This window comes from Scedosporium apiospermum, assembly GCF_000732125.1.
Source record: "Scedosporium apiospermum strain IHEM 14462 chromosome Unknown SEQ_SAPIO_0066, whole genome shotgun sequence".
In the NCBI taxonomy this organism is placed as follows: domain Eukaryota; kingdom Fungi; phylum Ascomycota; class Sordariomycetes; order Microascales; family Microascaceae; genus Scedosporium; species Scedosporium apiospermum.
Window position 1 is genome coordinate 557,894 of NW_015971767.1, and position 27,770 is coordinate 585,663.

Below are 27,770 nucleotides of genomic sequence, written 5' to 3' on the forward strand. Positions count from 1 at the left end.
ATGTATATAGCATCTTCCAGTCTCCCAATGGTCCAGACTGGTGATACTCTTTCGTATAGAAATGACTTGATGAACTTTGATCGCATCGAGGTTCCGGGATATTGTTGAGCGGAAGAGAGCCTAGAGAACATGCCCTGTCGGTCACTGTCGAACATGAATTCTATTTATCGTTGAAGTCTAATGTGTGTCGTATTGCCAGTATCGGATCGCATCAGTCGATAAGCCTTCAGGGTTATGCTGACGCCGATGACGCCGACCAAGTCGGAGTGAAGTAACAGAATGTCACTGCCGAACTCACCCATCCTCTCAAACGGCAGCATTCTCTGAAACATTGGCCGCCCAGGAATTTCCTTCCTGCCCCAAAAACCGGCTTCGCTGGCTCTGACTGTTCTGTTGGACCTCGCCGGCACGGAAATGGGATACTGCCATTGCCGTTACTAGATCCCCAAGCCCTCCCGGGAAACCACCCTTCACTGACAGCTTCATGTCTCGAACGCTCTCCAACTCCGCTCCATCATATGAGTCTTCTTCTTCTTCCCACGCCCCCTGCCGACTCCAAGAGCCGCATGCAGCCATTAGCGCCCCAAGCCCCAAACCATCGGAAATCCCACCCCTGCTTTCCCCGCATGTCTTCCCCAAACGGATTAGCGACCATCAAGACAAACTCCGCAGTTCCCCAGATTCAATCGGATACTCTCCACCGGCTCCACTCTCCGTCCAACAATGAGGTTCTCGTCCTTGTCCTTGGCCTTCTCCTGGGACCCCTGTGAACCCCTCTTGCCTCTTGAATAGTGTAGATCCACGCGGTATCTCCACAGCGCAGGCCGATTTCTAATTCTTCCCGGTGCCAGAAAAGTATTAAACTTACCCCCCTTCCTCTTCCCCATTCCCCTCCCCCACCCGGAAAACCCGTCTCAGCTTACTCGGTATTCCTCCGCATCGCACGAGAAATGGACAGCTTCGGATCCAACATGGGCCCATTATCATCACCAGCGGCAGCACCACCGGCGGCAGCGGGACAACCTGGACCGACACCAAGACCTCGTGCTTACAAGGCAAGGAGGCCACGGGCGGCAAGAGCCTGCGAGCTTTGTCGCGCGAAGAAGAATAAGTGCGATGAACAGCACCCCTGTTCTTACTGCCGGAGTAAGTAATCCAGTAATTTCGTCGTTGCTAATGTCTTTGGGATTACTCTGGACGGGAAGATGTGTGATGCTGCGAAGCGGGAAGAGAGAAAGATGAAAGTAATGGATCGATCTTGCTGATCATGGCCAGCGAAAAATGTCGACTGCGTGTACAGTGGCCCCGATATGGGTTGGAAACGACACACGCTCGAGTACGTCTTTCTACCTACGCCACGCATCGTATCTTAACGCATTGCCAATTGATTTTTAACTTTTGATATCAGCTACGTCCGTCGTCTCGAAGACCAAGTGAAAACCCTATCAGCCTCCCTCGAACTCCACGAGCGAGAAGCAGCCACCACCGCATCAGCTTGCTTCTCCGACTCTCCCCTCGCCGTCTCCCTCCCCCGGCCCTTCGACTGCGTCGCGCATACACCACGCGCCTACGATGCGGCCGGCTTCCGGTCCGACGACTACCGCGTCTTGATGCTCCCGAGCACCTCCGCGCTTCCGTCGCGCAAGACGCCCAGAAACGAAGTCTCCGGAGTGAACCGACACACGCGCAACGTCGAATTCTACGGAAGTTCCTCATCCATTGCGCTTTTATTTCAGGTCCAGCGCACGGAAGGGGCGCTACCTTTGGTGCCTTCTTCCTCTTCTTCTCCTCCTTCTGAACCAGATTCGTCATGTAGCGACGGCGGCGCTATCGTCTCGAGTCTGCATAATCCAGCCTTCTCGCCGCCGCCTTCTTCGCATCCACATTCTCCACCATTTGAGAACTCTGCAAGAAACGCCGCGGATTCACCGGGATTCACGTTCTCAAATACCGGGAATCCGGCGAAATATCGCGTGTTTCTAAACGGCTTCTTCTCGACGATACATCACATTCATCCCATCTTGGACAAGCCGACTTTTATGCAGCGATGTGAGGCGTTATGGGCGGGCGACCGATCGGATGAAGCGGCGCACAAGGGGAGTTTCGTGGCGCTGTATTACAGCGTGTTGTCTCTCGGGGCGTTGGTGGGCGCGAGGGAGGAAGAGCCACTAGAAGGAGTATCGAACCTCGAATGGAGCAGGAGGTTCTTTGACGAGGCAAAGGGGATGGCGAATAGGCTTGGAATGGTGACGGACTTGGAGATGGTTCAGTGCTATTTCTTCTTGGTAAGGCGTTGGCTGAATGATTGAGGCAATCCGGCAGAACTAACGAATGAGGCAGGCCAAGGTTTGCCAAAACGAGATCAACCCGCATCGTGAGTCAAGTCAAATGGGCCGGGCGAGTATGGACTTTGTGGGAGCAATCTAATACCCAACGTCGATCCTAGTATCCTACCTATACACTGGCCTCGCCGTGAGAGCAAGTTTAGCTATGGGCATAAACCGAGAACCCGGTCCCAACACCCACAAGGATCCGACCCAGCTCCGGGCGGAATCTCGGACTTGGTGGTTAGTAAATAACATTCTTCAAAGGTGATTGAAAGCCTCTAAACTGACGGCATCTATCTTCACAGGGGCCTTTACTCTCTTGAAACGTATGTTGTCACCGTCAAGCCATCCAGATCCATCAAGGGCCAAGCCTACTCACATACAATATGATCCAGTGAAATGGCCTTCGCCATGGGCCGTCCCGATACACTTGGCTCCGACCTCTACCACAACCGCAACTACCCACAGTTCCAGCCTATCGACTCGGCGTCCTCTCCCTCGGCTTCGCCAGAGTACCTCGACCCTCCAAACTGTATCGTCATCCAAGCCATGGTTGACTTCTCCCGTATCACGCGTTCAATATGCCACAACATCTACCTCGCCGACACGGCCCTCCTCAAATCTGTAGCTCTTGCCCAACAGACGGAGACGGAGCTTGAGGCGTGGGTGGATGCGTTGCCCGAGGCGATTCGCCCGGCTAGGACGCTGGCGGAGGCGAACTCGTTGAGGCGGGCGAGAGATGCTCAGTGGATGAAGCGGCAGAGACTGGTTTTAACAATTCGTACGACTTCCATTTTCTGCCCATTGTGTTGAAAAATCCTTGGACGTGGAATCGATTAGGGGGGACGAGCAAAAAGCTAATTTTAACCCTTTTGGAAACAGGATACTTCAACTTGAGGATCCTCATGTTCGGATCCTTCCTGCTCATGTCGTCCCTCGCCGAACGAGCCTCAATTCCTCGATGCGCAGAATTCATCCAAAAGTGTCTCGACGCGGCGAAGCGGACAATAGAGACCATTTATCAAACTTACCAGCACCACGACTTTTTCCGCACCTGGTTCTACAACACAACCTACACCGTCTTCGCGGCATCCATCCTCCTCGTCTACGTAACCCAAGAACCCCCTTCCACCTCCACAACCTCCACCCTCGACTTCGTCTCCATGGCCATCGAAATCCTCGAAACGATGGACGAATGTGTCGTAGCCGTCAACGCTGCCAAGATGCTCCAACGCGTCCTCCAGCGCGCCAAGGCCCGCTGCGCCGATATTTCCCCTGCTACTACCACTGACGCTACTGCTTCTTCTTCTTCGCCGCCCGTGTCGGTTGTGCCGCTGGATCTAAGCGTCGGGGATGCCACGGATGCGGGCTTGACGACGGCGCCGATGCACACGCATGGGGCTGAGGCTTTGATGGCGATGAATCATTGTTGGGGCCCGTTGGGGTTGGGGAATGGGGGGGTTGATCCGGGGTTTCCTTTTCAGATTGGGGATATGGATGGGATAAATAGCTTGTTGGCGGGATTGGACGGAGGGGGTCATGTGTAGGGGGTACAAGCACTGTTGTTGTGATGAGGGACAGGATGTCTCTGGATCTTGAGAGATTGAAGAGCTCTTGCGTCTAGATGGCGCCCAGCTACTTGCTAGTACAGCAGAGGAACAAAAGTGAAGGACCGGGGTGAAATCCGTGCCGTATCCCCCAGCCCCGGAAGAATCCCCATCGGCCGCTGTGCCCCGTTGAAAGCGCCGGAAGCCCCTCCAGAATGACGTATTTGCTTTGAGGTCAGACACTCGCGCTTCTCATGTCTCGGGGCTCGCCTATATTGATAGGCCGCACGTATGAGGTGAAACCGCGCAACCATGGGTTCTCATAATTAGGCACCTAGCTCAAGATAATACACATGTATATATATTAAAAAAAAATATTAAAAGTAAATAAACAAGTGCCATGTAAAAGCTAGATAAGTGACGTAGGCTCCGATCTGTTGAGGAACTGAGCCTCACACACCCAAACTTTCTCATGATGCCGTTGCGCCTTGCGCCAAAGACTCTTCATATCATGTATTCCTTCCATCCTTGCCGAGTAAAACCAAGAACATAGAGATCTAATTTGGACCTTCACACGGCCCTCGTATCCGTCCTCGTCGGAAGCGGCCCCTGGGGACGGAGGCTCCCAATCTGGGTCATATGCCCATACGAACATGGTCGGAACATCGTCGGGTTCTACGTTATTTGCGCTCCATCTTATTGGAGGGTTCTCCTCATCTGTCTCTTCATCAGAGTAGACGAATTCATCGATAGGTTGGGGGTCATGATGTTCGAGTTCGGAGGGCACGCAGTCCGATGTTACGACTACAAAGGTATTGGACAAGAAACCTGGCTTCGTGGAAGAAATTTCTTCTCGACGACTCTTAAAATGCCTGGGAGAAGAAACATCAGAATCATAGCAGCTACGTTAGAGATGGGGTAGGGGATGACGTACGACCGTAACGAAGATGGATCTGCTTCTGACAGTTCATCTTCGATCCAGACGGCGTCTATACAATGCTTGAGAAGAAACCCATCCGTTACAGCCTTTCTGCCATCAAAACAAGTACGGTACCCTCCAAAGTTGTCGGTCCTTTCCATATCATTGAAAATGCGCATCCATCTCCCCAAGGCATCGGGCCGGGCACGAGCTTCCTTGGATTTATAGAACACGAAGCCAAAACCTGTCCAGGTTTCAACTAATGCCTGGATCCAACGTGGCCTCTTAGGCTTCAAGCGCTCCCAAATCTCCGCTGGCTTCGCTTTCTCACCTCTCTCCGCAGCTGCCTCGAGCTCGGCGAGGAACAGCCGGGCCCTGTGCCTGAGTATCTTGTCACTCTCCGTCCTCACCGCCTCCCTCGCCCTCTCAAGTGGATCGTTCTCGGCCTCGAGACGCAACTGCTCGGCATACAAATCATCTACGGTCGTCTCGCCTTTCGGAACGCGTCGATCACAGATGAAAAATTTGCAGACCTCGGGCGATATGAAGGCCCTGTCGGGCGACTCGTGCGAGTGCCGTTCGACAAGCCGTTCCCCGTACCGAAAATCTTCGCCATACCCAAGCAGCTTGGCGGCGAAGCGAAACTCATCCTTCCTCCATGGCTCACGCCCAAGTAGAGTGCCCGAAAGGCCGGTGGAACGTTCGACAGCGTCCGGGTCTTCGAGGGCCATTTCCACCAGGTCGATGCCTTCGGACACTTGCCGCCAGTGGTCCACGCATTGACATCGCATTTCTTCCTCGACCTCTGCCGGCGTCATTGCTGCCCTCGCGCGCAAGTATTCGTCCCATTCTTGTCGGGTGTTGGGGCCGCTCTGTGGATTTAGATTGGCACGATGTTCGTTTGGTTTCCGCTCTTGTTGACTGGGTTCATCTTCCGTAATCTTGTCCTCTGTCGGCAGGTTCTGCCCGTCTTCTGCTGGTCGGCTCTGCACGGTCCCGGCGTCTGCGTTTTGTTTTCTGGCCAGGAACCTTTGGTGTGCGACTCTGGTTGCGCCCTCGATTTCATATCTCAATTCGCGCTCTTCGCGGTCCCTCTGCAGGCGAAGCTGACGACGACGTTCCGCCTGAAAATCCTCGAAAGAGGATTCCTCATTCCTCTGAGACATCGCGTCATAGCACCCAGCTGGTGAAATTGTTGACGCTGCGGTAACAGTGAGGTGAGAAGCCTGGGTTTTGAAAACAAGTGAGAAAGGTGTTCGAGAAATTAGATTTCCACTACGCCAAGGACGTTGTCGAACCACCACTGTCACTATTACACTGTCACCCCCTCAACCATCTTCTCAACTGGGGCTAATTCAGCTGATTTCCGACAATCCGTAGTGGATTTTACCCCCACTTGGCCGTGGGGGATGTTCATTGTTGACATGCTCGAGGCTCCAACAGTAATTCGATGGCTTGACGTTGACAGCTTACTTGGCAATCAACGTCTCAAGTCGCTGCTGCGCCCATGTATATGGCCCTGCGAAGCTAGGAAGCAGGCGCCCTGGTCTCGAATTAGTTGTCGCTTGTAGAGGTGCTAAATCGCAATACCCTACCCCCGAGCGCCCAAATAACAGATCGATGGTTCCCTCGTTGGTGTTTGAGTGCTCGATTGGGAGTCTTTGGCACCATCGTCTGTAGCGCTATTCCCAGCCTGTCGCCGAAGGGATAGAGGAGAGGAAACCCTTGGACTTCCTTCAGTGAGTTTGATCTCGAGTCTGGCACAATTGTAGTAATGTGGCGAAATGAGGCTCTAGGGACCAACTTCCCCAACTCGCCAACAGACCCCAATGGCTTGCTTACAATTTCGTCCCCTGTCTGGGGTCCTTCTAGACCTTCGAGAGCGGGTATCTGTTGCCTACGCATCCGGCCTAGGACGAGTGGAATCTCCGGGTTTCCCGGGAGTTCCGGGGCTAAGTCCGGAATTCCCGGTCGACCTCGGCCCCACACTTCTCCAAGTTCAACATCGCTCCTCTACCATCGCGTCGTTGCTCTCCTCATCGTCGGCAGTTTGCACGAAATATCCCGACTTGCTTGTCCAATTGGAAATTTATAGCTCTCCCATGGATCTACGGGCAGAGAACTTCGGTAGTTGAGGCGGCTCTGGATTGTCATTTGCCTGGCTAAATAAAAATCCGCCGCCTCGCCGGGAACATTTGGAGACAAAGGAGGCTCTGCGGCACGGTTCGTTGGATCAATTTATCTTCTGCATCCAATACAACCTTGATTCTTTATTGAACCCCGCAGCTCGGCTTCTTTGCCTTCCCTTGTTCACACCCTCGACGCCCACGAACTTGGGGCTGCACGAGGAACATCCAACCACAACCTTGGCCCAAAGTCTCACCCTGCGCATTGATCATGGACAAGCCACAGCATCCAGTTTCTCCCGTCCGACTAGACGTCATTGTCGTCGGCGCCGGACTGAGCGGACTCGCTGCGTCCATTGCCATAGCCCTCTCCGGCCACAATGTCACGGTATTCGAGTCCGCCAAGGAGCTCCAAGAGGTAAATTCAACAACCATATTCAGGCAAAAGAACAAAAAACTGACACTCATATGTAGGTCGGAGCCGGGCTTCAGATGACTCCTAACGCTACGCGCATCCTCGAGCGATTGGGCGTTCCATCCAGATTCTGGGACCTCGCCGCCGAACCCACCTTCGTCCAGGTCCACCGCTACTCCGGCGAAATCCTCATGACCGATCCCGACTTCAACATCGGCATGCGCTCCAAGTACTCCGCCCCCTTCCTCGACGTCCACCGCGTAGATCTCCAGCTGTCCCTCTACGAGCGCGCCAAGGAACTGGGCGTACGCTTCCACCTCAACGAAAAGGTCCACAACATCGACTTTGAGATTCCCGAGGTCATCACAGCTTCGGGGGCCGTCATCGACGCTGATCTTATCGTCGCGGCTGATGGGTTGCATTCGAGGTGCAGGGACTGCTTCTTGGCGACTTTGGGCTCGGCGGACAAACCGCGGGCTACGGGCGATTTGGCTTACAGAATCGTGTTGGACGTAAATCAGATCACTGATCCGGAACTGGCTGATTGGGTGCGTAACCCGTCGGTGCATTTCTGGGTTGGGCCGGGAGCTCATGCCGTGGGATACTCGTTGAGGGCTGGGACGATGTATAACATTGTGTTGCTGGTGCCGGATGATTTGCCAGCGGGGGTTTATAAGGAACCAGGATCTGTGGAGGCGATGAAGGAGTTGTTCAAGGAGTGGGATCCTATACTGGGGAGGTTTCTTGCTCTCGTGGACCGAGTTGACCGATGGAAGTTGATGCACAGTAAGACACCCGAAGCTGAAACCAAGGAAAATGGGAAAAGGAGGTCTGAAACTGACATGGCCATTCCACTAGGGAGCGAGCTTCCATCGTGGGTTAACAAAGAGTCAAATCTTGTCTTCATGTAAGCCCTTACTCAGATCTTCGCAGCCTGTTTCTCACGGACAGAACGAAACTGACGAGTGTTTGACCAGCGGCGACTCCTGCCATCCTATGCTCCCCTACTTAGCCCAGGGTGCCAACTCAGCAATTGAAGACGGCACAGTCCTCGGCCTTCTCCTGGGACACATGCAGTCCAAAGACCAGCTCCCGCAGGCACTCAAGATGTACGAGGCGCTGCGCAAAACTCGCGGCGAGGCCATCGTAAAGGAAGCTTTCAAGCAGGTGAGTTTTTTTCCGTCACGTCCCGCGATCCGTACTCGGCATCTTCACCACGCTAACGTGTGAATTTTTCCAGCGTGACTCGTTCCATATGTATGATGGCCCTGAGCAAGAAGCCCGAGATGCGATTCTCCGTGCTCCTATCAAGGCTCCTTACCCGAGTAGGTGGAGTTGCCCGCAGGTGCAGTCTTGGCTGTATGGATACGATGCGTTTGAGGAAGTCAAGGAGGCGGTATCGAAAAATCCATTCGAGGCGAATAAGCCCGCTCTAGACGGATCTCGGGTCGAGGAGGAGGTTCCCAAGGCAAGTCTATAGAAAATTATATGTCAATTCTTTTGTTTTTGTTCTCTCTTTTCCTTTTTCCCCTAGCCGTGTTCTGATAGACAGTCTTTGAAATACAGGAGGACACTAGAGACGCTGGAAAGGAGGCTTCCTCAGTTTCCCCAGTTAATAAGGGGTGGACTTCCATAGTATCTGCGCTTAAGCGAGCCCTTTGTATTTAGATCCTACTAGACTGCATATTTAGAGTGAATCTACCAAAACACCGAGATCATCGCAAGCCTTCTTGAACTGGTCCTCACTCCAATCGGCAACCTCATCGGGCAAGATCACATCGTCGCAGGGTGCACCGGCCGTATGGACCACCTCTTCTATGCCAGGGCCGCTCGTGAACAGAATAGCTCTCACGAACTTACTGGCGAACGCAAGAGTGAAAGTCTCACCAGCTGAGATCACCACCGTCTGTCCCTCCCTCACAGTATCCCACCCACCCTCCGATTTGACCCTAATCTTCAACAGCCCTTCCAAAACACAAAAGCAGTGATCAACCTTGGGAAACGTAAACCACCTCGCAAAAGCCGACTTCTCATACACATCTGACGACTCAATGCTCGAGATGGCAAACCGTCCCTCTACATGTCCCGCCCTGATAAACGGCCTCGACATCACTCCGCCAACCATCCACCTCGGCCCCTCATTCGCCTTGAGGTAATACGGCGTCAATTTTTCTTTGGGGAGCTCACTATCCTCGGGAAGCCACTCACCCACTTCGGGAGGCGTGTAGTTGGGGTCCTGGACGAAGTGGACGTCGAAGCGGTCCTTGGCGGCGATGACTTTGGGGATGAGCAGGCCGCGGAGGTCGCGGGGGTCTTTGGCGGGAGCGATGATGCCTTCGTAGGGTTCGGCGATGTAGCGGAAGAAGTCGACCCAGTTGGCAGGGGAGATGAGGCCAAATTGTTCGGTGTGGGGGCCTAGCATTTCCGGGTTGTGGATGATTTTCTAAAGGGAGTGTTAGTCTTCTCTCTCTCTGTGTGTGTGTGTCTGTCTGTCTGTCTGTGTGTATATGTGTGTGTGTGTGTGGCACGGCTTGTTCAAACAAGAAAGACTTACAGGAGGGATGTAGGCAAAATCTCCAGGCCCCATGATTCTACACTTATCCCCGTTCCAAAGCTTCAAGAAACCCTTGCTCACGAGAAAGACATCGTGTGCCTCCTCGTGCCAGTGGAAGCCCGGCGCATCGGACAAGACGGCGGCGCTCAGGAAGACGGCCATGCCATCGCCAGTTTGCTGCTCAGAGGCGAGGATGCGGAAAACACCCTTGCTGCCAGGGATGGAGATGCGTTCACCTTCGAGCTGATCGATGATGTAGTTCGTCCTAGCATCGGGAGGGGTGGTTTGCACGGGGATGGGCATTTTGTCGATGGAGCTATGGCTCGTGACTAATTTGGAATCAGGGATAGATGAGTCTTGAAGATCTGAGTATAACTAAAAGATGGCCTACAACCAACAAGCTCAGAATTGTTGTATTTGAAATTAATATATCTCCTGGATATGATTTCCTCATGGAAGGATCCTTCACATTTATCTCCTCTGAATCTCCCCCACCGTCCCGAGGCGCGAAAGCGCGAGCCGAATTGTGATGAACGGTTTCGGTGTTGTGTAACCACTCTAGATTTGTCTCCGTTCTACTGACTCGAACTACCGAGTCGTTCGATTATTGTACATCAGCCCATGATGCGTTTTTGTACGTGCGTCTTTGTGTGTGTAGTGTGCGTATGACGCAGCAGAGCTTCGATCGGGAAATCCGACGACCGATCCGGCCCGCGTTGATGTTGCACAATCGGAACGGCGGTCGGGATTTCCGGCGCTTCCCGATTTGCTGTCTGAATGCATTCCCCGCATTCTCCCACAGTTTCAAAGATCTGGTCGAGGGAGATCTACATTTTTGTCTGTGGTGGTCCCGGCCGGGTTGTGGGGGAGACGGGTTCTACTACACTTCATAACTTCCTTGAGGGTATCCCGATCTGATAACCCTAAACCTCGGATTGCCCAAACCCATTGATCGTTGCCGTCGCTGTTGGATGAACCATGTCCAATCCAACCTCTTTTCGTGCAGTTTACAAGGTGCTAGATCACCAAGAGATTGATGTGGACGTGTATCTACCGCCAGCCCGCACCGACCCCGGCGCTCGTTATCCAGCAAGTAAGACAGTATCCTTCTTCTACTACCCCAGGGCGAAAAGCTGAAAAATCGCTGACACGCTTTGCGGCTCTCAAAAGTCATTGATATCCACGGGGGTGCTTTCATGCTTGGGTCTTCGGACCTAGTCAATAAAGATCAGATCCGGGACTGTATCGACAGAGGGTGGATAGTCCTCGTGCCGAACCACAGGCTCTGTCCCCAGGTAAACCTCCTGGAAGGGCCAATCCAAGACTGCCGCGACTTGCTTGCTTGGATACACAGCGGAGGTCTAGAGAAAGCCATAGCAGGGCAGACGACAACGCCTTACCTAGTTGACCTAGATAGGATCCTTGCATTTGGTACCTCGTCCGGAGGCACACTGGCTTTGTGCTTGGTACGTTGTGTCCCCAGATCTACAGAAACTTTCAAAAACCCTAAGGAGTTTCTCTTTCACAATCGCCTCTGGAAGTTCCGGAGCGACGTTACCGGACCCGCTAACTTCTTCAGGGTTTCGATGTCCCCAAACCGGTGGCGGCGATCTACTCCATGTACGGTCCATGCAACTTTTCCCATCCTCACTGGACGACGCCCCTTCCCCAAGTAGCCCCATCCCTCCCACAAGACGTCCCCGAGTCCTTTTTCAGGCCCATGTGGGAAGAATCCCCCGTACCAATCCGGGGCGTCGTCTCCCTCGAGGGACAGAAAAGCACACCCACAGGAGCCCCTGACTTCAACGACCCACGCCAGGCATTTGCCTTTAAGCAGATCAAGGAGGGAGCCGTGTTCGATACCATCTTCCCGTCTAGGGAGTGGAAAAAGGTGGATCCGCTGCTGAATATCACGCCGGCTTTCCCTCCCACGGCTATCGTTCATGGATCGGATGATGTCATGGTTCCCATACAGCTGAGCAAGGACCTGTTCGAGGAGCTGGGGAGGAAGGGAGTAAAGGCTTCCATGATTACGGTGGATGGTGAAGGCCATACATTTGCTGCTAAGATGAAGGTTGGATCCAGGACTTGGTTGGCTCAGCGGGAAGGATTCGACTTCTTAGAGAGGGTGATTCAATAAACGGAGTCAAGTTGACGTTTAATATCGAAACTCTGATCTTTTGCTATTTTATGCAAATGGGCATGGGTGTGTGGGGCCTCCTATCAATCCAGTTTCCCCTGGTCAATCAGACTCTGACCTCAGCGGAGTTTCCAGCGCGGCAGGCAGGCATCGGAGATGAAGCTGAATAAGGGTCCGTACTGAAATCGGGATGGCACCGGACTTCCCGAGCGTCGGGATTATCTGGGCCTGAAGTCCAGGTGCTTAGTGGTCTGGGCTGATCGTTGCGCGAGACCAAATGTCATTTCCGTCAGCCATATCTTGAATGAAAGTACTGGCCGATTTGCGATTTTATGACGGTACATGGCCGAAGATAACACATCGTCGTTTCATCACAGAAGCCTGTGGAACCCCATGCAAATATCCCTATCAATCAGAACTAGTCAACAGCCCCGGGGAGTGGCCTCTCTTCGTCATCTCGAGATGGCAGCTATCTACCTAAGACGAGAGGGAACGAGAGAGACGGTTCCTCTGCTTAAATCGGTCCCTAACAGCATTTAAACCGACAACAGGACCGACAACTCTGCGACGAAAATCACCAATCATTGAACCTCCGACGAGACCTGGGTCTCCAATGTCGAGTTCGCGTCTTTCTTGACAATCGGGACCGACCTTGCCAAATCGCCAACGAGCAGATTGGCCACCGAGATAAGAAGATCCTTGGGCTCCGGAATCGCCAGGGAACTACATACGAGACTCTTGTCGAGGTTTGTTTGCATAGGTGAAGCATATACGAGGACAGAAATTGGCTAGCAGGGGAGATCGAATCTGCGGGAGTACGAATAAATATCATCTCTTACGAAAAAGACTCTGAGAAACCCCACACGGTCAGCTCGTAATCAGGGTTGAATGGTACATCACAAGTATGCGTCCGAGCCCGTGTCTACGGAATGCGCGGTGGTAGCCCGCGGTGCCTCGGAAGTCAGACAGTCCCAGGCCGGATCTCGGACCTGGAAACAGAGGCATCGCCGACATCAAACAAACGACGGGAGAGTACCGAAGCACCGAAGTATATCCTTGTGGCGCCCCGGACTGTTGCTTTCTAAACTACCTTCACACCGACGGAAGAAGAACGTCATCCGTATGTGATGAATGCTTGCCGCCTAGGCAATAATGGGCCGTCTCATGCCCCATACGATTCGACGCCGTCCCGAGCAGGATACCTAGGGGAAAAAAGGCCGTCGTATCGAATTCGTGAGTCTGATATCCTCTCGGCTGAGTAGAAGCCATCAACACGCTTCAAAAGAGTGCCGGTATTGTGAAAGACCATCCTAGCTCACCAGTGCGGAAGAAATCCTATCAAGGTGGGTCCGATCGGCGGCGGCGCGAATGTCATGTTAAGTGCACATTTCTAGAGCGAGATAGCTCGATGGTAGTGGCCGATGGCTTGTCGATGACCTTTGAAACTTATGATGACATGCAAAGGCGTTAAGATAAGATGGACAGAGCCCCGCTGAGGACCTGGAAGTCTGATACCGACGCCGCAACCTGGATAAGAGACAAAAACGGCCAATACGGGTCGGAGGCCAATATACGTCATCGCTTGCCAGGATCGTCAGGTCAAGGCCGTGGCTAGAGACGGAAATGTGGAGCCGGCATTGGGACAGGTTGAATGCTCCGTTGATCTAGTTTACACTACTTGGTAGGTTCCTTGCCGGCAAGCACGTGGTCCGATGATTCGTGCTCCGAATGAGACATCAGATGGTTCGGAGACCGCGAAGGGACTCCAAAGGCTATTTCCTTCCGTCGAATCGAGCCGGAGACGAGTCCAAGAATTTGAGGCTGGTTACTGACACGCAGCAGTTGCTAGGACAAGGGAGAAGTGGCGTGGAAGCTCGAGCTGGGACAGCGTGGGTCATCGCTGGTCCCCTTGGGATCGCATATTTGAGACTCCTTGGAAAAAGACCCAGAATCACCTCTTCATCTCATCTCGGCGGGGCAATGTGTCTGATATGTGAGAGTTCTGCGGGTTCTCCTGGTTTCTTAGTCGGGCATGTTCGTGCCGGGTGAGCGGACCTAGAAGTTCGGATGCGGCGGCCGAACGGGAAGGCCGGAGACTCGTGCATGAGCATTTTTGCGAACTGTCCCGACGCCGAGGTCTCGATGGTGCATTTTCGACCAGAAGCTGGGAAGGACACGGACGTCCTGTTGCAGCTCAAAAAGCGATCAATGCAACCCCCAGGAAGTCATTACTGCGCCAGGAATGCAGCTTACACCTTTTCTCTTAGCGAGCATATCGACAAACAGCTGCAGTTCGAGAGTTGGGATACCCTCAGATTGGCTGGTTGCTCCTGCTTCGAGCTCGATGAGGGATTTTCTGGGTGACATCACAAGACACAGTGGAAAATATAGTGTTAAATGATACATCAATACTGTGTTGAGCCGCACCCCACGCCAAGCCGAATTCGGTGCTTCGCGCCTTGCCACTGCCAGAAAGCTGTCGGTAGCTGTCGGTAGCTGTCGGTAGCTGCCATCAATCTCGTAATGCACCTGCACCGGTCCGGCAGGCTTCGGGTTAAACTGGACCCCGAACTCCCTAGAAACGCCGAATCTCGCCCAGTCCTCAGGTATCCGCTCAGAGTGCTTGCGCACACGAAGGACTTCGTATTGAATGTATCTGAGAGATGTGTATCTTTACGGCACTCTAATGCTCTAACTTTGGACAGTTGTCGCACTAGACCAGGGCAGGTCCACCGCTTAATTGCCTGGCAGTGGAGCGCCTGAAAGTTTAGCGAAGGCGCCGGTTTTTCCCCGAGGCCACTAACAAAAAAGTGTACCTCGCTACTTGTAGGTACTGTAGCAACAGGCGGGCTACACCAACTGGCAGGCGCAACCTGCCACCATGAACTGAGTTGGAGGCGGGAAAATATTTTCCTTTTGTAGCCTCAGTCTCTGTTCCTGGACCTCTTTCTTCCCTTTTCCTCTCTTTCTTCCTCTCCACATCTCTTTCAACCACTCCATCTCCACTCACCACAGCCTTCACGAACTTGACGAGATTCCAGTCTCTTTTTGTTGTCTAGTTTGATTTTTCTTTTTTTAATCTCTTCCATTATACCCACATCTTCAAAATGTTCGGCCTCGCTGGTATTCAACGACGAGCTTTCTCCTCCACCGCGAGGAATGTACGCATTTACCCTCATTCCTTTCATCCGTTCCCTACCGCAATTGAGCCCCTGCTGCTGCCATCGTGCAGCCAATTCCCCTGACTATTGCTTCTACTTTGTGAAGGCATCAATTGCCATCTTTGAGCCTCTGCTAACCTGTTCCTTGCCCCTTTCTAGCTCTCCAAGGTTGCCGTCCTCGGTGCTGCCGGTGGTATTGGCCAGCCTCTCTCCCTCCTCCTGAAGCTCAACCCCAAGGTTACCGAGCTCGCCCTCTACGATATCCGTGGAGCTCCCGGTATGTCCTAACCCGAGATTCCTCGATTCCAATTGCCATTGAGCTCGAAGGCTAACAATTTTCTCTTCTCCTCTCCAGGTGTCGCCGCTGATGTCTCCCACGTCAACACCAAGAGCACCGTCAAGGGCTACGATACCTCCGGCTCCGGCCTCGCCGATGCTCTCAAGGGCGCCAAGGTCGTCCTCATCCCCGCCGGTGTCCCCCGCAAGCCCGGCATGACCCGCGACGACCTCTTCAACACCAACGCCTCCATCGTCCGCGACCTGGCCACCGCCTGCGCCGAGCACTGCCCCGACGCCAACCTCCTCATCATCAGCAACCCCGTCAACAGCACCGTCCCCATCTGCGCCGAAGTCTTCAAGTCCAAGGGCGTCTACAACCCCCTGCGCCTCTTCGGCGTCACCACCCTCGACGTCGTTCGTGCTTCGCGCTTCGTCTCCGAGATCAAGGGCACTAACCCCAAGGATGAGAACATCACCGTCGTTGGCGGTCACTCTGGCCACACCATCGTTCCTCTCTTCTCGCAGAGCAACCACCCCGACCTCTCTTCTAACGCTGAGCTCGTCCACCGTGTCCAGTTCGGTGGTGACGAGGTCGTCAAGGCTAAGGATGGTGCTGGCTCCGCTACCCTCTCCATGGCCATGGCTGGTGCCCGCTTCGCTGACTCCGTCCTCCGTGCCGCTGATGGCGAGAAGGGCGTCATCGAGCCTACCTTCGTCGACTCTCCTCTCTACAAGGACCAGGGCATCGAGTTCTTCTCCTCCAAGGTCGAGCTCGGCCCCAACGGTGTTGAGAAGATCTTCCCCGTCGGTGAGGTCGATGCCACCGAGAAGGGTCTCCTCGAGGCCTGCTTCGGTGACCTCAAGACCAACATCGCCAAGGGTGTTGAGTTCGCCAACAAGAAATAAGCGTCGCAATTTCCCTTGTCTCGCTCGCACTGAGTGCTAAAACTTGGCCGGGAGAATCTTGTCCCCCTGATGTCAATGTGAACCTGTCAAGCCCCCCGGCCAACCGTAAGGGGGAGGGCAAAGAGTGGAGGAAAGTTGAGCTTCAACACCTCCACCTCTTCGACGGGACCGAAAGAACAAAAAGAAAAAAAGTGTTGTGGAGTCACAAAAAGAGGTGTGGAATCTCGGACAGGCTGCTGGTTTTATGTCGTTCGGTTCGTTTGGCTTTCTCCATCGACCCGCCCCGGTGTTTCTACCCTTTAGTTTTCTTGCCGTCCCTTGAGGGCGACGAGTTGTACCATAGAATTTGAATTTCGTCTGTTCAGAAACTCATCCCGATGTTGAGACGTGTTCGTGATTTGTGCGAATTTGTTGTAAAAAATCATTGTTTTACTCAGTGATGGTACAAGTCAAGGAAATACCAAAGATGCTCCGACCCTCCGTCCATCCATGCTGTCTGTCTATCCAGCCTCTGCCCGACATGCATCCATCCTTCATGAATGATTTCGTACTCCGCCATTCCCGTGAAAGTTCCAAATTAGAAACACAAGATTAAAAAGTTGTATCTTCTATCACATCTCCGATTCCCAACAATCCTCTAGAACTTAAGAAAAACACCATCTCACAAGGAATCACCTCGCCCCTTCCCGAACTGCCCTAAGTCTTGCCGTCCTCTCCGCCAACCTCCTCTCAAACTCCTCCACCTGCGCCATCCTCGCCTTCTCCTCTTCAGCCTCCTTCACCTTCCTCTCCTCCTCCTTCCTCTTCTCTTCCCTCTCGAGCTGCTCGGGCCTCCGCACAGCGATATCCCGGGGGCGGTAATCCGAAAACAGGCGCTTGAGAACCACCTCGATGACGTAGCAGGCCGCGAAATCGAGCATCATGACGCCCGTCATGGTCTGCTTGAATTCATTGGTGAAAGGCACGAGCTTCATCTGCTCGTTGATCTCCGGGACGAGCTCGAGGGAGCAGGCGAAGGCGAGGCCAGTGACGCCGACGATGCCGTAGAACATGGCGCGGTTCTCCGAGAGGGATTCTCGGAAGGGCCGGCCTTGGTAGTTTACGGCGAAGGTGGAAATTTGCTGGATTAGTTGGAGGAGGTAGATGGCGGAGTTGAGGAGGGAGGGGGAAAATTCTGCTTCAAGGTCGACTTCGCCGGAGCGGCTGAGAGAGAGAACACAAGTTAGTATAGGCTCCAGTAGAAAAGGAACTGAAATGTGGAAGGGAAAAAAAAAACTTACGGCTCGAGTCTGTCACAGAGTTGGGCAATGTAAATAAGAGTGACAATGTGAACGGCAAACTGTCCGAGAATCGATCCGATGATATAAAAGTTGAAAATGTTCGGTTGCGGTCTCTCTTTCGACAAACCCTCGACGGTGCGAGCGCGAGAAATCGACAAAAAGCACACGCTCATGAGAATACCGCTAATGGTATACTGCCCGTCACCAAACTTGATACCCTCGAGGTACAGAACACTGAGGGAGTAGGCGCTAATGAGACAGTTCAAGGCGAGAATCTTGTACATCTGGATCGTGGCGACGAGCGTGCAACGACCCTGGCGGATGATGTTGGGGACGGCGATAACGTTACGGAGCTTGGACGTGAACGGGGCGGCCACGGAGGCATCGCCCAGCTTGAGCGTCGGCGGCTCGTCATCACCGAGCTCGGCCTCCAACATGCCTGAGGTGAGCTTCTCGGCGAAGCCGGCAGCTTTCTGCGCGGCCTCGGCCTTTCGAGCGTCGGCGGGGGTCTGGTTCTGGTTCTGCAAGAGGCGTTGGGCACCGGGGCTCGTGACGGTCTCGATGGCGTTATTAGCGGTGCCGTTTGCCCTGGCGAGCTCCTCAACAGTGACTCCCTTCCTCTGCGCCTCGCGCTCCATGGCCTTTTCATAGTGGGGGTTCGTGGGACCAGGGGGGTACAGATGGGCGATCATGGCAGGGACCGGGGGAGTGGGTTGGTTGAATCGCTTCATGAGGTCGACCTGCTTCTGGTATACGTCCTTCATGCGGGCGTTTCGGCTGTGCTCGGCAATCTTCTGGAGATCGTCCTGAGTACCGTTGAGGAGTGCGATACCAATGTGGGCTTGCTTGAGAGCACCGACGTCGTTGGTGCCGTCGCCAGCCATTAAAGTGTAGTAACCCATATCCTTGAGACCGAGGAGGATATCTTCCTTCTGCTTGGGCGAGACACGAGCGTAGACCCAGGTGTAGCGGAGGATGGACTTCCAAGCAGGCTGTCCCTTAAACAGGCTGAGAGCATATCCGGTAACACAAAGATCATTGTTCTTGAGAATCTCGGGATCGATAGGGTGAGCGGGGTCAACGGGGATGCAAATTTTGTCATCGACGCTATGCCAAACGAGCTGATGGCCCTTCTCTTCAGGGACATCGAGGATGAGTACATCACGGTCGACAATTTCTACTTCGCGAGCGACGTGAACGGCGGTAAGAGGGTTATCTCCGGTAATCATGACGACACGGTGGCTGCTCTCATTGAGCATGCGGACGGCCTCCTTGGCATCCTCCTTGAGGGGACAGTGGAGAACAAGGAAACCGGCGAAAGTGAGATCGGCCTCAACGTTCTCACGCTTGAGGTCGTTGATCCTTCCAGCACCGAGTTCGTTATCGACAGCAAGCATCTTGTAAGCTAGGGCAAGAACGCGGGATCCCTTGCGAGTAAAGTACTTGAAGGTCTCTTCGTAGTCTTCGGGAACGTTCGTCAACATCTTCACGATGGTCTCGGGCGCACCCTTAACGCCCGCAAAAGTTCCTCGCATCTTGTGGCCAGTCCTCGAATCGACACCGACGACGCTGGCGACGGCACTCTGCCTCTTGAGGGCGGACGAGAATTGGAAGCGGCGCTTGATCTGGACGGTACCTGTAATGAACGAAGATGGAGTGGAGGCGCCCTTGGCGGGCTTGCTGACGAGGATGTCATTCTTACCCAGGGTCCATCCGAGGGAAGCGAGGGTAGCCTTCTCCATGGGGTCACCGACAATCTCTCCCTGGTCGAGGCGGACAAGAGCATGGGCGGTGGCGAGAACAAGAGTGGTGTCCAAGTTAACATCCTTGACGGCCATCATGCGAGTGTGGGCGCCGTCAGAAGCCTGGGGGGTGCTGGTGCCAGAGAGGTGCGGGTGGGTAAGGCCAAGTCCAGCAATACCCTCGACGACGAGGTCTTCACCAGTCAGGGTACCAGTCTTATCAAAGCAGGCAACGTCAATGCGACCACCGAATGGAATGCGGAAAGGCTCGGTACAGAAAATGGCCAGCTTGGCGAGAGCTGCAAGACTGGTATTGACGGCAAGGCTGAGCTCCATGGGCAATTCGGGGGGAACGACGCTGGTGACAATGATGACGCAGTCGAGGAGAAGCTTGGATCGTTTCCTATCCTTCTTGACACCCTCGTCCCACACGTACCAAGAGGCGGCGATGGCGAAGACAAGGAGGAAGAGAATGAACAAGAGGGCCTCGAAGTTATTGGCAGAAACGCGCTCGGTGGAGTAGATCATGGTGCGGACAAGGCTTCCCTGGGATGTCTCGAAACCGGTCTTCATGACGAGAGCCATGGCACCGCCATCGGGAGGGGCAGGGACGCCAGATGCAAGCTTGGGTTTCTCTTCGTCGGGGTTACCGTGAGTGACCTGGAGAATCTTGGTGCCACCCCATAGGAAGGCATTCTTGTCCAAACCCTCGGGGTCGATAGGGACATTGCTGGGACGAAGCTGGATGGAATCCTTAAGAAGAGGGGTGCTTTCACCGGAAAGCATAGCCTCGTTGACGATGGCAGTTCCTTCAACAAGAAGCATATCGCAAGCGACACCAGAGTCATCCTTGGTACGGCCGACAGAGACGAGATCTCCAGGGAGAAGCTTGTCACTCTGGATCTCGGTCCACTTGCCCAATCTGAAAACCCACATGTCGTACGGCTTGATGCTCATGCCTCGGAACTCGTTCATGGTCCGCTGGCGCTGCCAGACAACAGTGCTTTCGAAGGCGACCAACATGAAGAGGGTGAAGAGCGAGTAGTACCAGTATTCGTCGAGCATCCACAGACCGACACAGAAGACCTGGAAGACGAAGAAGGGCGCGACGGCGTGTTCGCGGAACAGCTCGGTGAAGGTGGGGACGGGAATGTCGAAGGTGTTGGTTCCGTAGTGCTGCTCGATGCGCGTCAATTCGGCCTTGCTCGTGATGCCTCTCGACTTTTGGAAATCGCCGATGGCGGGTTTGGGGTCGGCGTCAATGGCGTAGTCGAGGGTGCTGAAGGTTTTGCGACTTTCGTCGTAGAGGAACCGGCGCTTCTGGAAGAGGAAGGACACGTTGGTCTTGTCTCCGACCTATTCAGGGGGAAAGGCACGTTAGAAGATGAAATCGCGTTGGAAACGAGGAGCAACAAAAAAAGAAGAGCAAGCAAGTGCGCACACACCTTTTCCCGAATCAGGGTGCAGATATCGGCGGCGCCGGCGTTCGCGGCGGGGATGACCTTGATAAGCTGCGCATCTTGGATGGATTTTACTCGCGACGCAGTGAACCTCGCCTTCAGGTTGACGCTCCAGTTGGTGCTAAGCCAGGCGAGTGCCTGGAGCGTGACGATGGACCCGCACCACACGTAGGTCCATTCAGACGATCCGATATGCTTCTCGTACAGCGAGGGCGTGAGGTAGTACCGTAGGAAGATTGGCCATATCAATGTGAAAGGCCAGACGTAGGCGTGAAAGTGCTGCGGCAGGGGCTTCAGGAGCTCCGCCGACTTGATCTGGGGGTTCTCGACAAGCGCCATATTGGCGGCTGCCACGGGACGCGGACGATGATGGACGATGGCTCCGCGGCAGGCGAAATGGGCACCTGGAGAGGGTTAGAAATTTCCAATGGAATTAAATTATAAATTGGAAAAAAGGGTGAAGAAGTGGCATCCCTAGACAGATTCAGGGTCTGCGATAAGAAGGGATGGGGAGGGAAGAAGAAAACTGTTGAGGGGCAACAGAAAGGGAAAAAAGTGATGATGTCGCCAACGTGGCAGGAGAAGCCTGGCGACTAGGGTGGATTTTCCTAAGAAGTCGATGGATTTTTAGGAGGTCGTGAAAGATAGTGCAACCTTCCGAATTGTCTGGAGCACTTCAGCACTGAGCACACCACTGCAGGGATCAAGTCCAGGTTTCGATTGGCTTTTCCAGTCTTTCGGGTTCCGTCATTCACCCGGTACGCCGCACTCGGTTAGATAAGTACATTGTTTAGTTGGAAAGATTGCATAAGCTGTCAACCGCTAAAATGATAACCACATCTTGGAATCTGAAAGTACCCAGGTACCTCGAATTTCTCTCTTCTTCAGCCAAAGATCACCAAGTCGGACGCTCCCCAGGAGTCGCGTAAATCCAACTAACAATCTCAAGTAATTTAGGAAATTATCGATGGCTGCGTTTGAATGGATTAACGGCGACCTCCATCTAACCTAAAAGTGGATGATTCTCACGATGTGTTGGTCGGCCCGCCTCAGATCCAGTTCTCATCCTCCTTCTCCTCACCCTCGGAAGTTGTCTCGTCACCAGGCTCAGGATCAGCCTGCGTCATAGGCTCACCCAACTGCGCAACCATGCTCTCGCTCTCGCTCTTGCCCTGCTCCCACGCATCCTGTCCAACCGGAGGCAAATCCATATAAATCCCCTCAAACAACCGACTCCTCACCAACTCCTCCTTGAACAGCTTCCAAGCCTTATCCGTCTCGGCGCCCTGGTGCATCAACTTGTACTTAAGAAAAGTTTCAAGGCTCGGCAGGGTCGTCCACGGCTTCTTGTGGCCGCACCAGAGGTGAAGGAGGCCCCGGCAGTCGTTGGGACAGTCGCCGCGGTGGCGCCAGATCCTGCGGAACATGCTGGCGGGGCGCTTTGTGGCTACGGCGAACTCTTCTTGGATGGAGGACATGCTGTAGAAGCGGGTGAATTTGGCTTCGAGCATTTGTAGGCGCTTGGTGTGGCGGATGTAGATTTCGGTGAGTTTTCGGCAGTACTCGTCGGGATTGATGCCTGTTGAGTGGAAAAGGGAGATGATATTATTAGAACAAATTGTTCATCAAAATGGAAGACGAACAGTTCAGGTAAGATGGGAGGTGGAGAAGCAGGGACGTACGGGCGATGGCCTTACACGGCTCACAGATGATCTTCGAACAACAGGACTGGCCCTTTTTCTTCTTCTTGCATTCGCATTTGTTGCGAAGATCAGCGCACATACACCAGCGAGTGCTTGACTTGCGGTCGATGATGATCATGGCGTCCTAGGAACGCCAGACACACTACAGTTAGCGATGGGGGATGTATCCTTGATTTCGGTATACTCCATGCTCGGCACACACCTTTCTGATGGCGTCGATGAAGTCGTTGATGCGGCGATTGACCATGTCTCCATCGAGTTGCTTCTTGCTCAAGTCGGGATAGATGGCGACCATGACCACCTTGTTGCTTATGGGAGCCATTTTGGAATAAACGGCGGGCCAGAGGAAACGGAATCAGTCCTAAGAGCTATTCGCCGTGGTCGCAGGCCTCGGAGAACGAGAGGAGATACTTGGGCAGTTCGAAATGGAGCCGTCGTACTTTTCAGCTGAAAGAAGAAGCGGTAGTGGATTGATATTTGAATCCACTTTCTCAATCGTGATCCGGGTTCGAGGCCAAGGGCCTAAAGGGAAAAGACTCGATGGGCTTGGGTGAAATGCTCTTAGGAGAAGGAAGGAAGTGGGAGCTTTTGAGTTTAGCAGGGATCAAAGAGCAATAGGATAAACACTCACGGTCTTGGGTTTAGGGGGAAGGTTCAAGGCGAATCACCAAGATGAGGTGGTTGTGATCTGAGGCGTTGAAACTGTTGCCATTGCGAACTTCCTAGTCTTTGGGAGAGCAGACTCTCGTAGAAGAGTCCAATGGCTACTGCCGTTGCCATCCCCAGGATGGTGGACAAATCCACATAACTTTTGAAGTAGTGCTAGACTTCATGCTTTAATTCACAGTCCCTACTTCGCATTGTGTAGAGCAAATCAAAACATGTGGCATGCATAGAACAATCTGAGGGTGGGTAGAAGAAACGAACCTGAAAGAAAGGGATGAGATGCACAGAGCAGAGCAAGACTAGTGACACATAGAGTAGAGACAGATGGGTATAGAACAAGAACACAAAAGAAAACAATCACCGAGGTCCTTCGATCCCCATCCCAGCAATCCAACATCTCATCTCTCAAGTCTTAGATTCCAGCGGCTCAAACTCCGCAGGTAACTCCTCGCCCGCCACCCACGCCAACACCCCCTTCGAAAACAGCTCCGGAAACTGAAGATCCCAAGAATGCACCGCCTTCTTCACAATCACACCCTTCGACCCTTCAACGGGCAGCAGCTTACCCATCCTCGCCGTACAAGGCACGTCGTCATCCAATCCCCCAGCCACGGTCACAGTCCTTACGCGAATCTGCTTGACATCCTCCCACGTTAAGTCTGTCAAGATCCCCGTATAGGCACTCTTGATATTCTCCCAAACCATATTCCCCTTCATCTCCGCATACAAATCCTCATGCCTCTTAAGCCCCCTCCAACTCCCCAGCTTCCAATACAACCAGTCCGGAATCCACCCCACCGACAACTTCATAATAAACCAGACAAACCCAGGCCTTTCCGCCATCCACTTGAACAGTCCTTCAAATGGCGCCGCCCCCGTCACGAAAAGGGAGCGTACTTGGTCAGGGTACAGCTGCGCGACTTTCAGCGCGGTGAATCCCCCAAAGGATAACCCGACGACGTGGGCTTTCCCGCCGTGCGCGTGCTTTTTAATCAGCGCCGCGACGTTCGCGGCGCTGGCGGCTGGCGTGACGGGGAGGATGTTGCGGGAGCCGGAGTGGCCGTTGAGATCGACCGCGATGACATGGTAGGAAGAGAGGTAAGGGATGACGTATTGGTATTCGAGGTGGCAGGAAAGCACGCCGTGGAGGAGGACGATTGTTTCGGCCTTGTCTTCGTTGAAGGATTTGAAGGCGAGTTCGTCTTGGTCACCCATTGCCGATGCTGATGGCGTTTGATCAGTTGCTGATATTTAAGTGCCGCAAGAATTGAAAGTTGATTTTTGGGGTAGGGCGTTGAGAGGCGAAGTTGGGACGGACAAACATCAATTGATATATATCTTATTTGGGGAGGGTCGTAATATTAGCCCGACTCCGACTGGGGGGTGGTAATGATCGTATTGAGCTTATATTTATGGAGGTCGGCTCGACACCTTTGCCGAACCAATCCTCCAGAATGGTTCCGGTCTCTTCAGACGTCAGACCATAGTCTTCCAGCCGTCCGGAAGCCACGTGGCTGTGGTTCAAGGACACCGAGATCCGCACTTCACCACGGAATCGCCAAAGAGAGGACAGCATCATGTCACAAGGGGAAACGGTCCGGAAATAGTGTGCAATGCAAGAATTCGAATCCTATTCTGTGTTTCTGTGTTCCATCAATATCTGAGTGACGCCGTCTAATGCACCCAGCCCAATAATGCTCATACAGGTTCATGTCATCTCATACAAGAAAAGAATAAGACAAAACGGAATCCCAAACTCCGACCGTTCAGCCAACTCTCCAAAAATAGAGCTACTCCAACATAGAAAAAAAGAATCCATCCACGTTCATAGTCCAATTTACTCTTCCGGACTCCCAAATGCCTCCCCGATATCCTTCCCCTTATCCGGCGTCACAAGCGCCTCAAGCAACTCGTGCGCCCTCTCCGCCGTCTCAGTATCGACGCCCGCCTCGAGCACCAGGTCATCTTCCGCGAAATTCAGCCGGCAGAGCATAATAAGATATTTATGCCTACCCGCGCGCCACAGCTCAAACTTGTCTTCGAGCCCGATAATTTCCGCAGTTCTGGGATCCGTGACAAGAATGTGAAGGAGCATGATTCCTAGCGATATCACTTTACAAAGACCAGAGACGTTGGTGTCCATGTCAGACGCAGCAAGGGCATCATCAACCGTGGGTGCCTTGTCGGTAGCATCGCGGATGCGGAGCTTCGACAGCGACAGGACATCCTGCGAAAGGTCCTGATCATATAGCTCATCGACAGACTTTGAAAGCGCCGCCACGAGCCTCAGAACAACATTGTCGTGAACCGCCAATTGCTGCAGACCAAAGTCCGAAGCTGTAAAGGAAAGAAGCGTCCGAAGAATCAGTTGCGTAATGGCATGTCGCTGCGCGGGAGATTTAGCGTGTAGGGGAGGATGCACGAGCAGCTTTGAGAGCTTGTCGAGGATAGCGGCGGCTACCGCAGGCGGTTCCTTATCCACCGCGATGGGGCCGACGCTGCTCGGGAGAACGGATGTGCTGAGCATATCCAGCATGCCGACGATGTCGTAGAGGGGTTGCTTGGGGTTAAGGATGTGAGTAACGGTGTCCAAGGCGATGCCTTTCCAGAAAGTAATTCGTAGGTTCGAATCGTCGTCGATTCCATCGATGCTTGTCGCACTAATGAGAGCGGATAGACTAAGTAATGAAATGGTGGCTGTAAACGTAGAATCAGCACTCGACTCTGCGAGTTCAACCTCGGGAGTCGCGTCGGAGGTTTGCGTGCGTAGGTCTCCAAGGACGAAAAGAGTCGCCTGCGCAATGGAGAGAAGTTTGTCGAGAAGCCTGGGGACGAGGGAGACGGAATGTAATTGAAGGATGAACGAGAGTAGCGAAACGAGCTCTCCGATCGGTGCGACAAAGCCTTCCTCTACACAACGCACCCATAGATCGATGATGAGAGACGAAAAGTCGGTGGGGAACTTCATAGGATCGCTAGGATCAGATTTCGTAGGTAGTGATTGGAAGATGATGGACAGGAAGGAGGTGTTGGGATCGGAGGGGAAGAAATATTTAGACAGGCTATCAAAAGTTGGGGGCTGATCGTGGGCCGATGCATGGTCCAGGATAAGGGGAAGAAACTACCGCAGTGTTAGTGAAATTATTCCCAACGAGACTTAGGTAGATGGAAGCATACATCAAAAGGAAGAGCGTTGATGGAAGCAGTAGACGAAGAGGGTATCGAAGTCACCAGCACAGGCCTAGCAGATGACGCGGGAACAGAGCCCACTTCGACGCCATCGTCAAGCATAACAATATCATCGGTGGTATGCGTATCGAGTGGCGGCACAGGGCTGTCCGCCGCCGGACGTTTCCTCTTCCCCTTAGTCGGAGTCCGTTCCGACAGCGCAGCCATGGCCACCGCCGACTTCGACTTGCTCGGGCTCGGAACCAAATCCATACCATCAAACCCGTCCGCTACGCCCCAGTTCCTAGTGGACTTCTTCGGGGTCGTGGCAACACCCGGCTCCTTTCGCCTGGCCCGGTTCGTGACTTCTTGCATATCTCGCTGGAGAAACTGCAGCTCCGTGGCCGCCTGCCGCTTCGCCTCGAGCGCTTGCTGCACGGCCCTTTCCTGCGAGGCCATCTTCTCGGCCGTCTGCTTTTTGAGTCTCGCGATTTCGGCATCGTGGGCTTGCTGAGCCTTGGTGGAGTTGGAGCGCAAGATTGCCGCTTCGCCCTTCGCTACATTCAGTTCTCTTTCGAGGGTGCGGACTCGTAGTTCGAGAGCCGATATGGCATTCGGGTGGAGGGCGCCGGCTTGGGACTGAGAGGGCGCGTATCGCGGGGGAGGTGGAGCGAAGCCTCGAGGGAACTGGCTCGGCGGGGCTCGGTTCGGAGCCATGACCGGCGGTTGGAATCGCTGCGAGGCCATGACGGGGGCCAGGCCGGGTCTTGTCATGTTGCCTTGGAGTGTATCTTGGCCCGGATCTCGGTTCCATTGTTGTTGGCTGTGCTGGGAGCTAGGTCTAGAAGCATAGGTGTTTGTTCGTCGGACTTGGGGTGGAGCTGCTGGTCGAACGATGGGTGGTCGAGGCATGTTCGCAGCGGCAGAACCGTTCAGAATTTCGACATCATCAAGCTCGAAGACATCGTCGCCGAGGGCGTGACCATCCAAAGTCCGGCCCGCGTGGGGTAGGGCTGGCTGGCGGGGGGGCTGTTTGACAGGTACATGTCGCCCCTGTTGCTGCCACTGCTGCTGTTGTTGGTCTTGCTGCTGCCTCTGGGTCAATGCGATGGCATTGTTCTCCAATTCCTGGAAGACGCTCTCGGGCAGGTCGTCGAGATCATCATCGGAGTACTCTCCCATTGTGGCTGGGTGGTAAGTGTAGGATGGAAGGGTCCATTGGACTTGGCAACCATATCCCGAATGGGTGTCTGGATGCAGCTGGAAGAGGTGGGTTTGGTGATACGCGTATTAACAACAAGTTCGAAGTTGCATCCGCGATTTTGACGTGTTGTTGGTACGTGTACAATGTACAAGGTACATGGATACATACCAACT

At 53.7% G+C, this 27,770-nt stretch overlaps 9 protein-coding genes and 1 pseudogene across 9 annotated transcripts; 4 read left to right on the forward strand and 6 right to left on the reverse strand.

Moving 5' to 3' along the window:
* Positions 1-971: 971 nt before the first annotated feature.
* Positions 972-3,874, forward strand: SAPIO_CDS1587 (uncharacterized protein; the record flags this gene model as incomplete). Its single annotated transcript, XM_016784821.1, has 8 exons — positions 972-1,146; positions 1,276-1,336; positions 1,409-2,285; positions 2,341-2,374; positions 2,447-2,567; positions 2,633-2,653; positions 2,723-3,108; positions 3,210-3,874. The coding sequence occupies 8 exons, from the start codon at positions 972-974 to the stop codon at positions 3,872-3,874; spliced, it is 2,340 nt and encodes a 779-aa protein (XP_016645578.1).
* Positions 3,875-4,283: 409 nt separating this feature from the next.
* SAPIO_CDS1588 (uncharacterized protein) lies at positions 4,284-6,210 on the reverse strand (the record flags this gene model as incomplete). The annotated part of the gene is made up of 3 exons (XM_016784822.1): positions 4,284-4,746; positions 4,809-6,019; positions 6,184-6,210. 3 exons carry the CDS (start codon positions 6,208-6,210, stop codon positions 4,284-4,286), a joined length of 1,701 nt encoding a protein of 566 aa, XP_016645579.1.
* Positions 6,211-7,190: 980 nt separating this feature from the next.
* Positions 7,191-8,814, forward strand: SAPIO_CDS1589 (FAD binding domain-containing protein; the record flags this gene model as incomplete). Its single annotated transcript, XM_016784823.1, has 5 exons — positions 7,191-7,337; positions 7,394-8,120; positions 8,193-8,241; positions 8,312-8,501; positions 8,575-8,814. 5 exons carry the CDS (start codon positions 7,191-7,193, stop codon positions 8,812-8,814), a joined length of 1,353 nt encoding a protein of 450 aa, XP_016645580.1.
* A 207-nt stretch (positions 8,815-9,021) lies between these two features.
* SAPIO_CDS1590 (Cupin domain-containing protein) lies at positions 9,022-10,191 on the reverse strand (the record flags this gene model as incomplete). The annotated part of the gene is made up of 2 exons (XM_016784824.1): positions 9,022-9,777; positions 9,889-10,191. The coding sequence occupies 2 exons, from the start codon at positions 10,189-10,191 to the stop codon at positions 9,022-9,024; spliced, it is 1,059 nt and encodes a 352-aa protein (XP_016645581.1).
* Positions 10,192-10,866: 675 nt separating this feature from the next.
* On the forward strand, positions 10,867-12,028 carry SAPIO_CDS1591 (uncharacterized protein; the record flags this gene model as incomplete). The annotated part of the gene is made up of 3 exons (XM_016784825.1): positions 10,867-10,981; positions 11,059-11,354; positions 11,468-12,028. 3 exons carry the CDS (start codon positions 10,867-10,869, stop codon positions 12,026-12,028), a joined length of 972 nt encoding a protein of 323 aa, XP_016645582.1.
* A 3,107-nt stretch (positions 12,029-15,135) lies between these two features.
* SAPIO_CDS1592 (Malate dehydrogenase, mitochondrial) lies at positions 15,136-16,374 on the forward strand (the record flags this gene model as incomplete). Its single annotated transcript, XM_016784826.1, has 3 exons — positions 15,136-15,189; positions 15,349-15,466; positions 15,545-16,374. The coding sequence occupies 3 exons, from the start codon at positions 15,136-15,138 to the stop codon at positions 16,372-16,374; spliced, it is 1,002 nt and encodes a 333-aa protein (XP_016645583.1).
* A 671-nt stretch (positions 16,375-17,045) lies between these two features.
* On the reverse strand, positions 17,046-21,195 carry SAPIO_CDS1593 (putative cation-transporting ATPase 1; the record flags this gene model as incomplete). Its single annotated transcript, XM_016784827.1, has 3 exons — positions 17,046-17,577; positions 17,655-20,752; positions 20,842-21,195. The coding sequence occupies 3 exons, from the start codon at positions 21,193-21,195 to the stop codon at positions 17,046-17,048; spliced, it is 3,984 nt and encodes a 1,327-aa protein (XP_016645584.1).
* Positions 21,196-21,905: 710 nt separating this feature from the next.
* Positions 21,906-22,881, reverse strand: SAPIO_CDS1594 (uncharacterized protein; the record flags this gene model as incomplete). Its single annotated transcript, XM_016784828.1, has 3 exons — positions 21,906-22,435; positions 22,539-22,683; positions 22,762-22,881. The coding sequence occupies 3 exons, from the start codon at positions 22,879-22,881 to the stop codon at positions 21,906-21,908; spliced, it is 795 nt and encodes a 264-aa protein (XP_016645585.1).
* A 749-nt stretch (positions 22,882-23,630) lies between these two features.
* Positions 23,631-24,440, reverse strand: SAPIO_CDS1595 (annotated as a pseudogene; the record flags this gene model as incomplete).
* Positions 24,441-25,062: 622 nt separating this feature from the next.
* Positions 25,063-27,575, reverse strand: SAPIO_CDS1596 (DNA repair protein rad26; the record flags this gene model as incomplete). The annotated part of the gene is made up of 2 exons (XM_016784829.1): positions 25,063-26,346; positions 26,403-27,575. 2 exons carry the CDS (start codon positions 27,573-27,575, stop codon positions 25,063-25,065), a joined length of 2,457 nt encoding a protein of 818 aa, XP_016645586.1.
* Between the last annotated feature and the right edge of the window lie 195 nt (positions 27,576-27,770).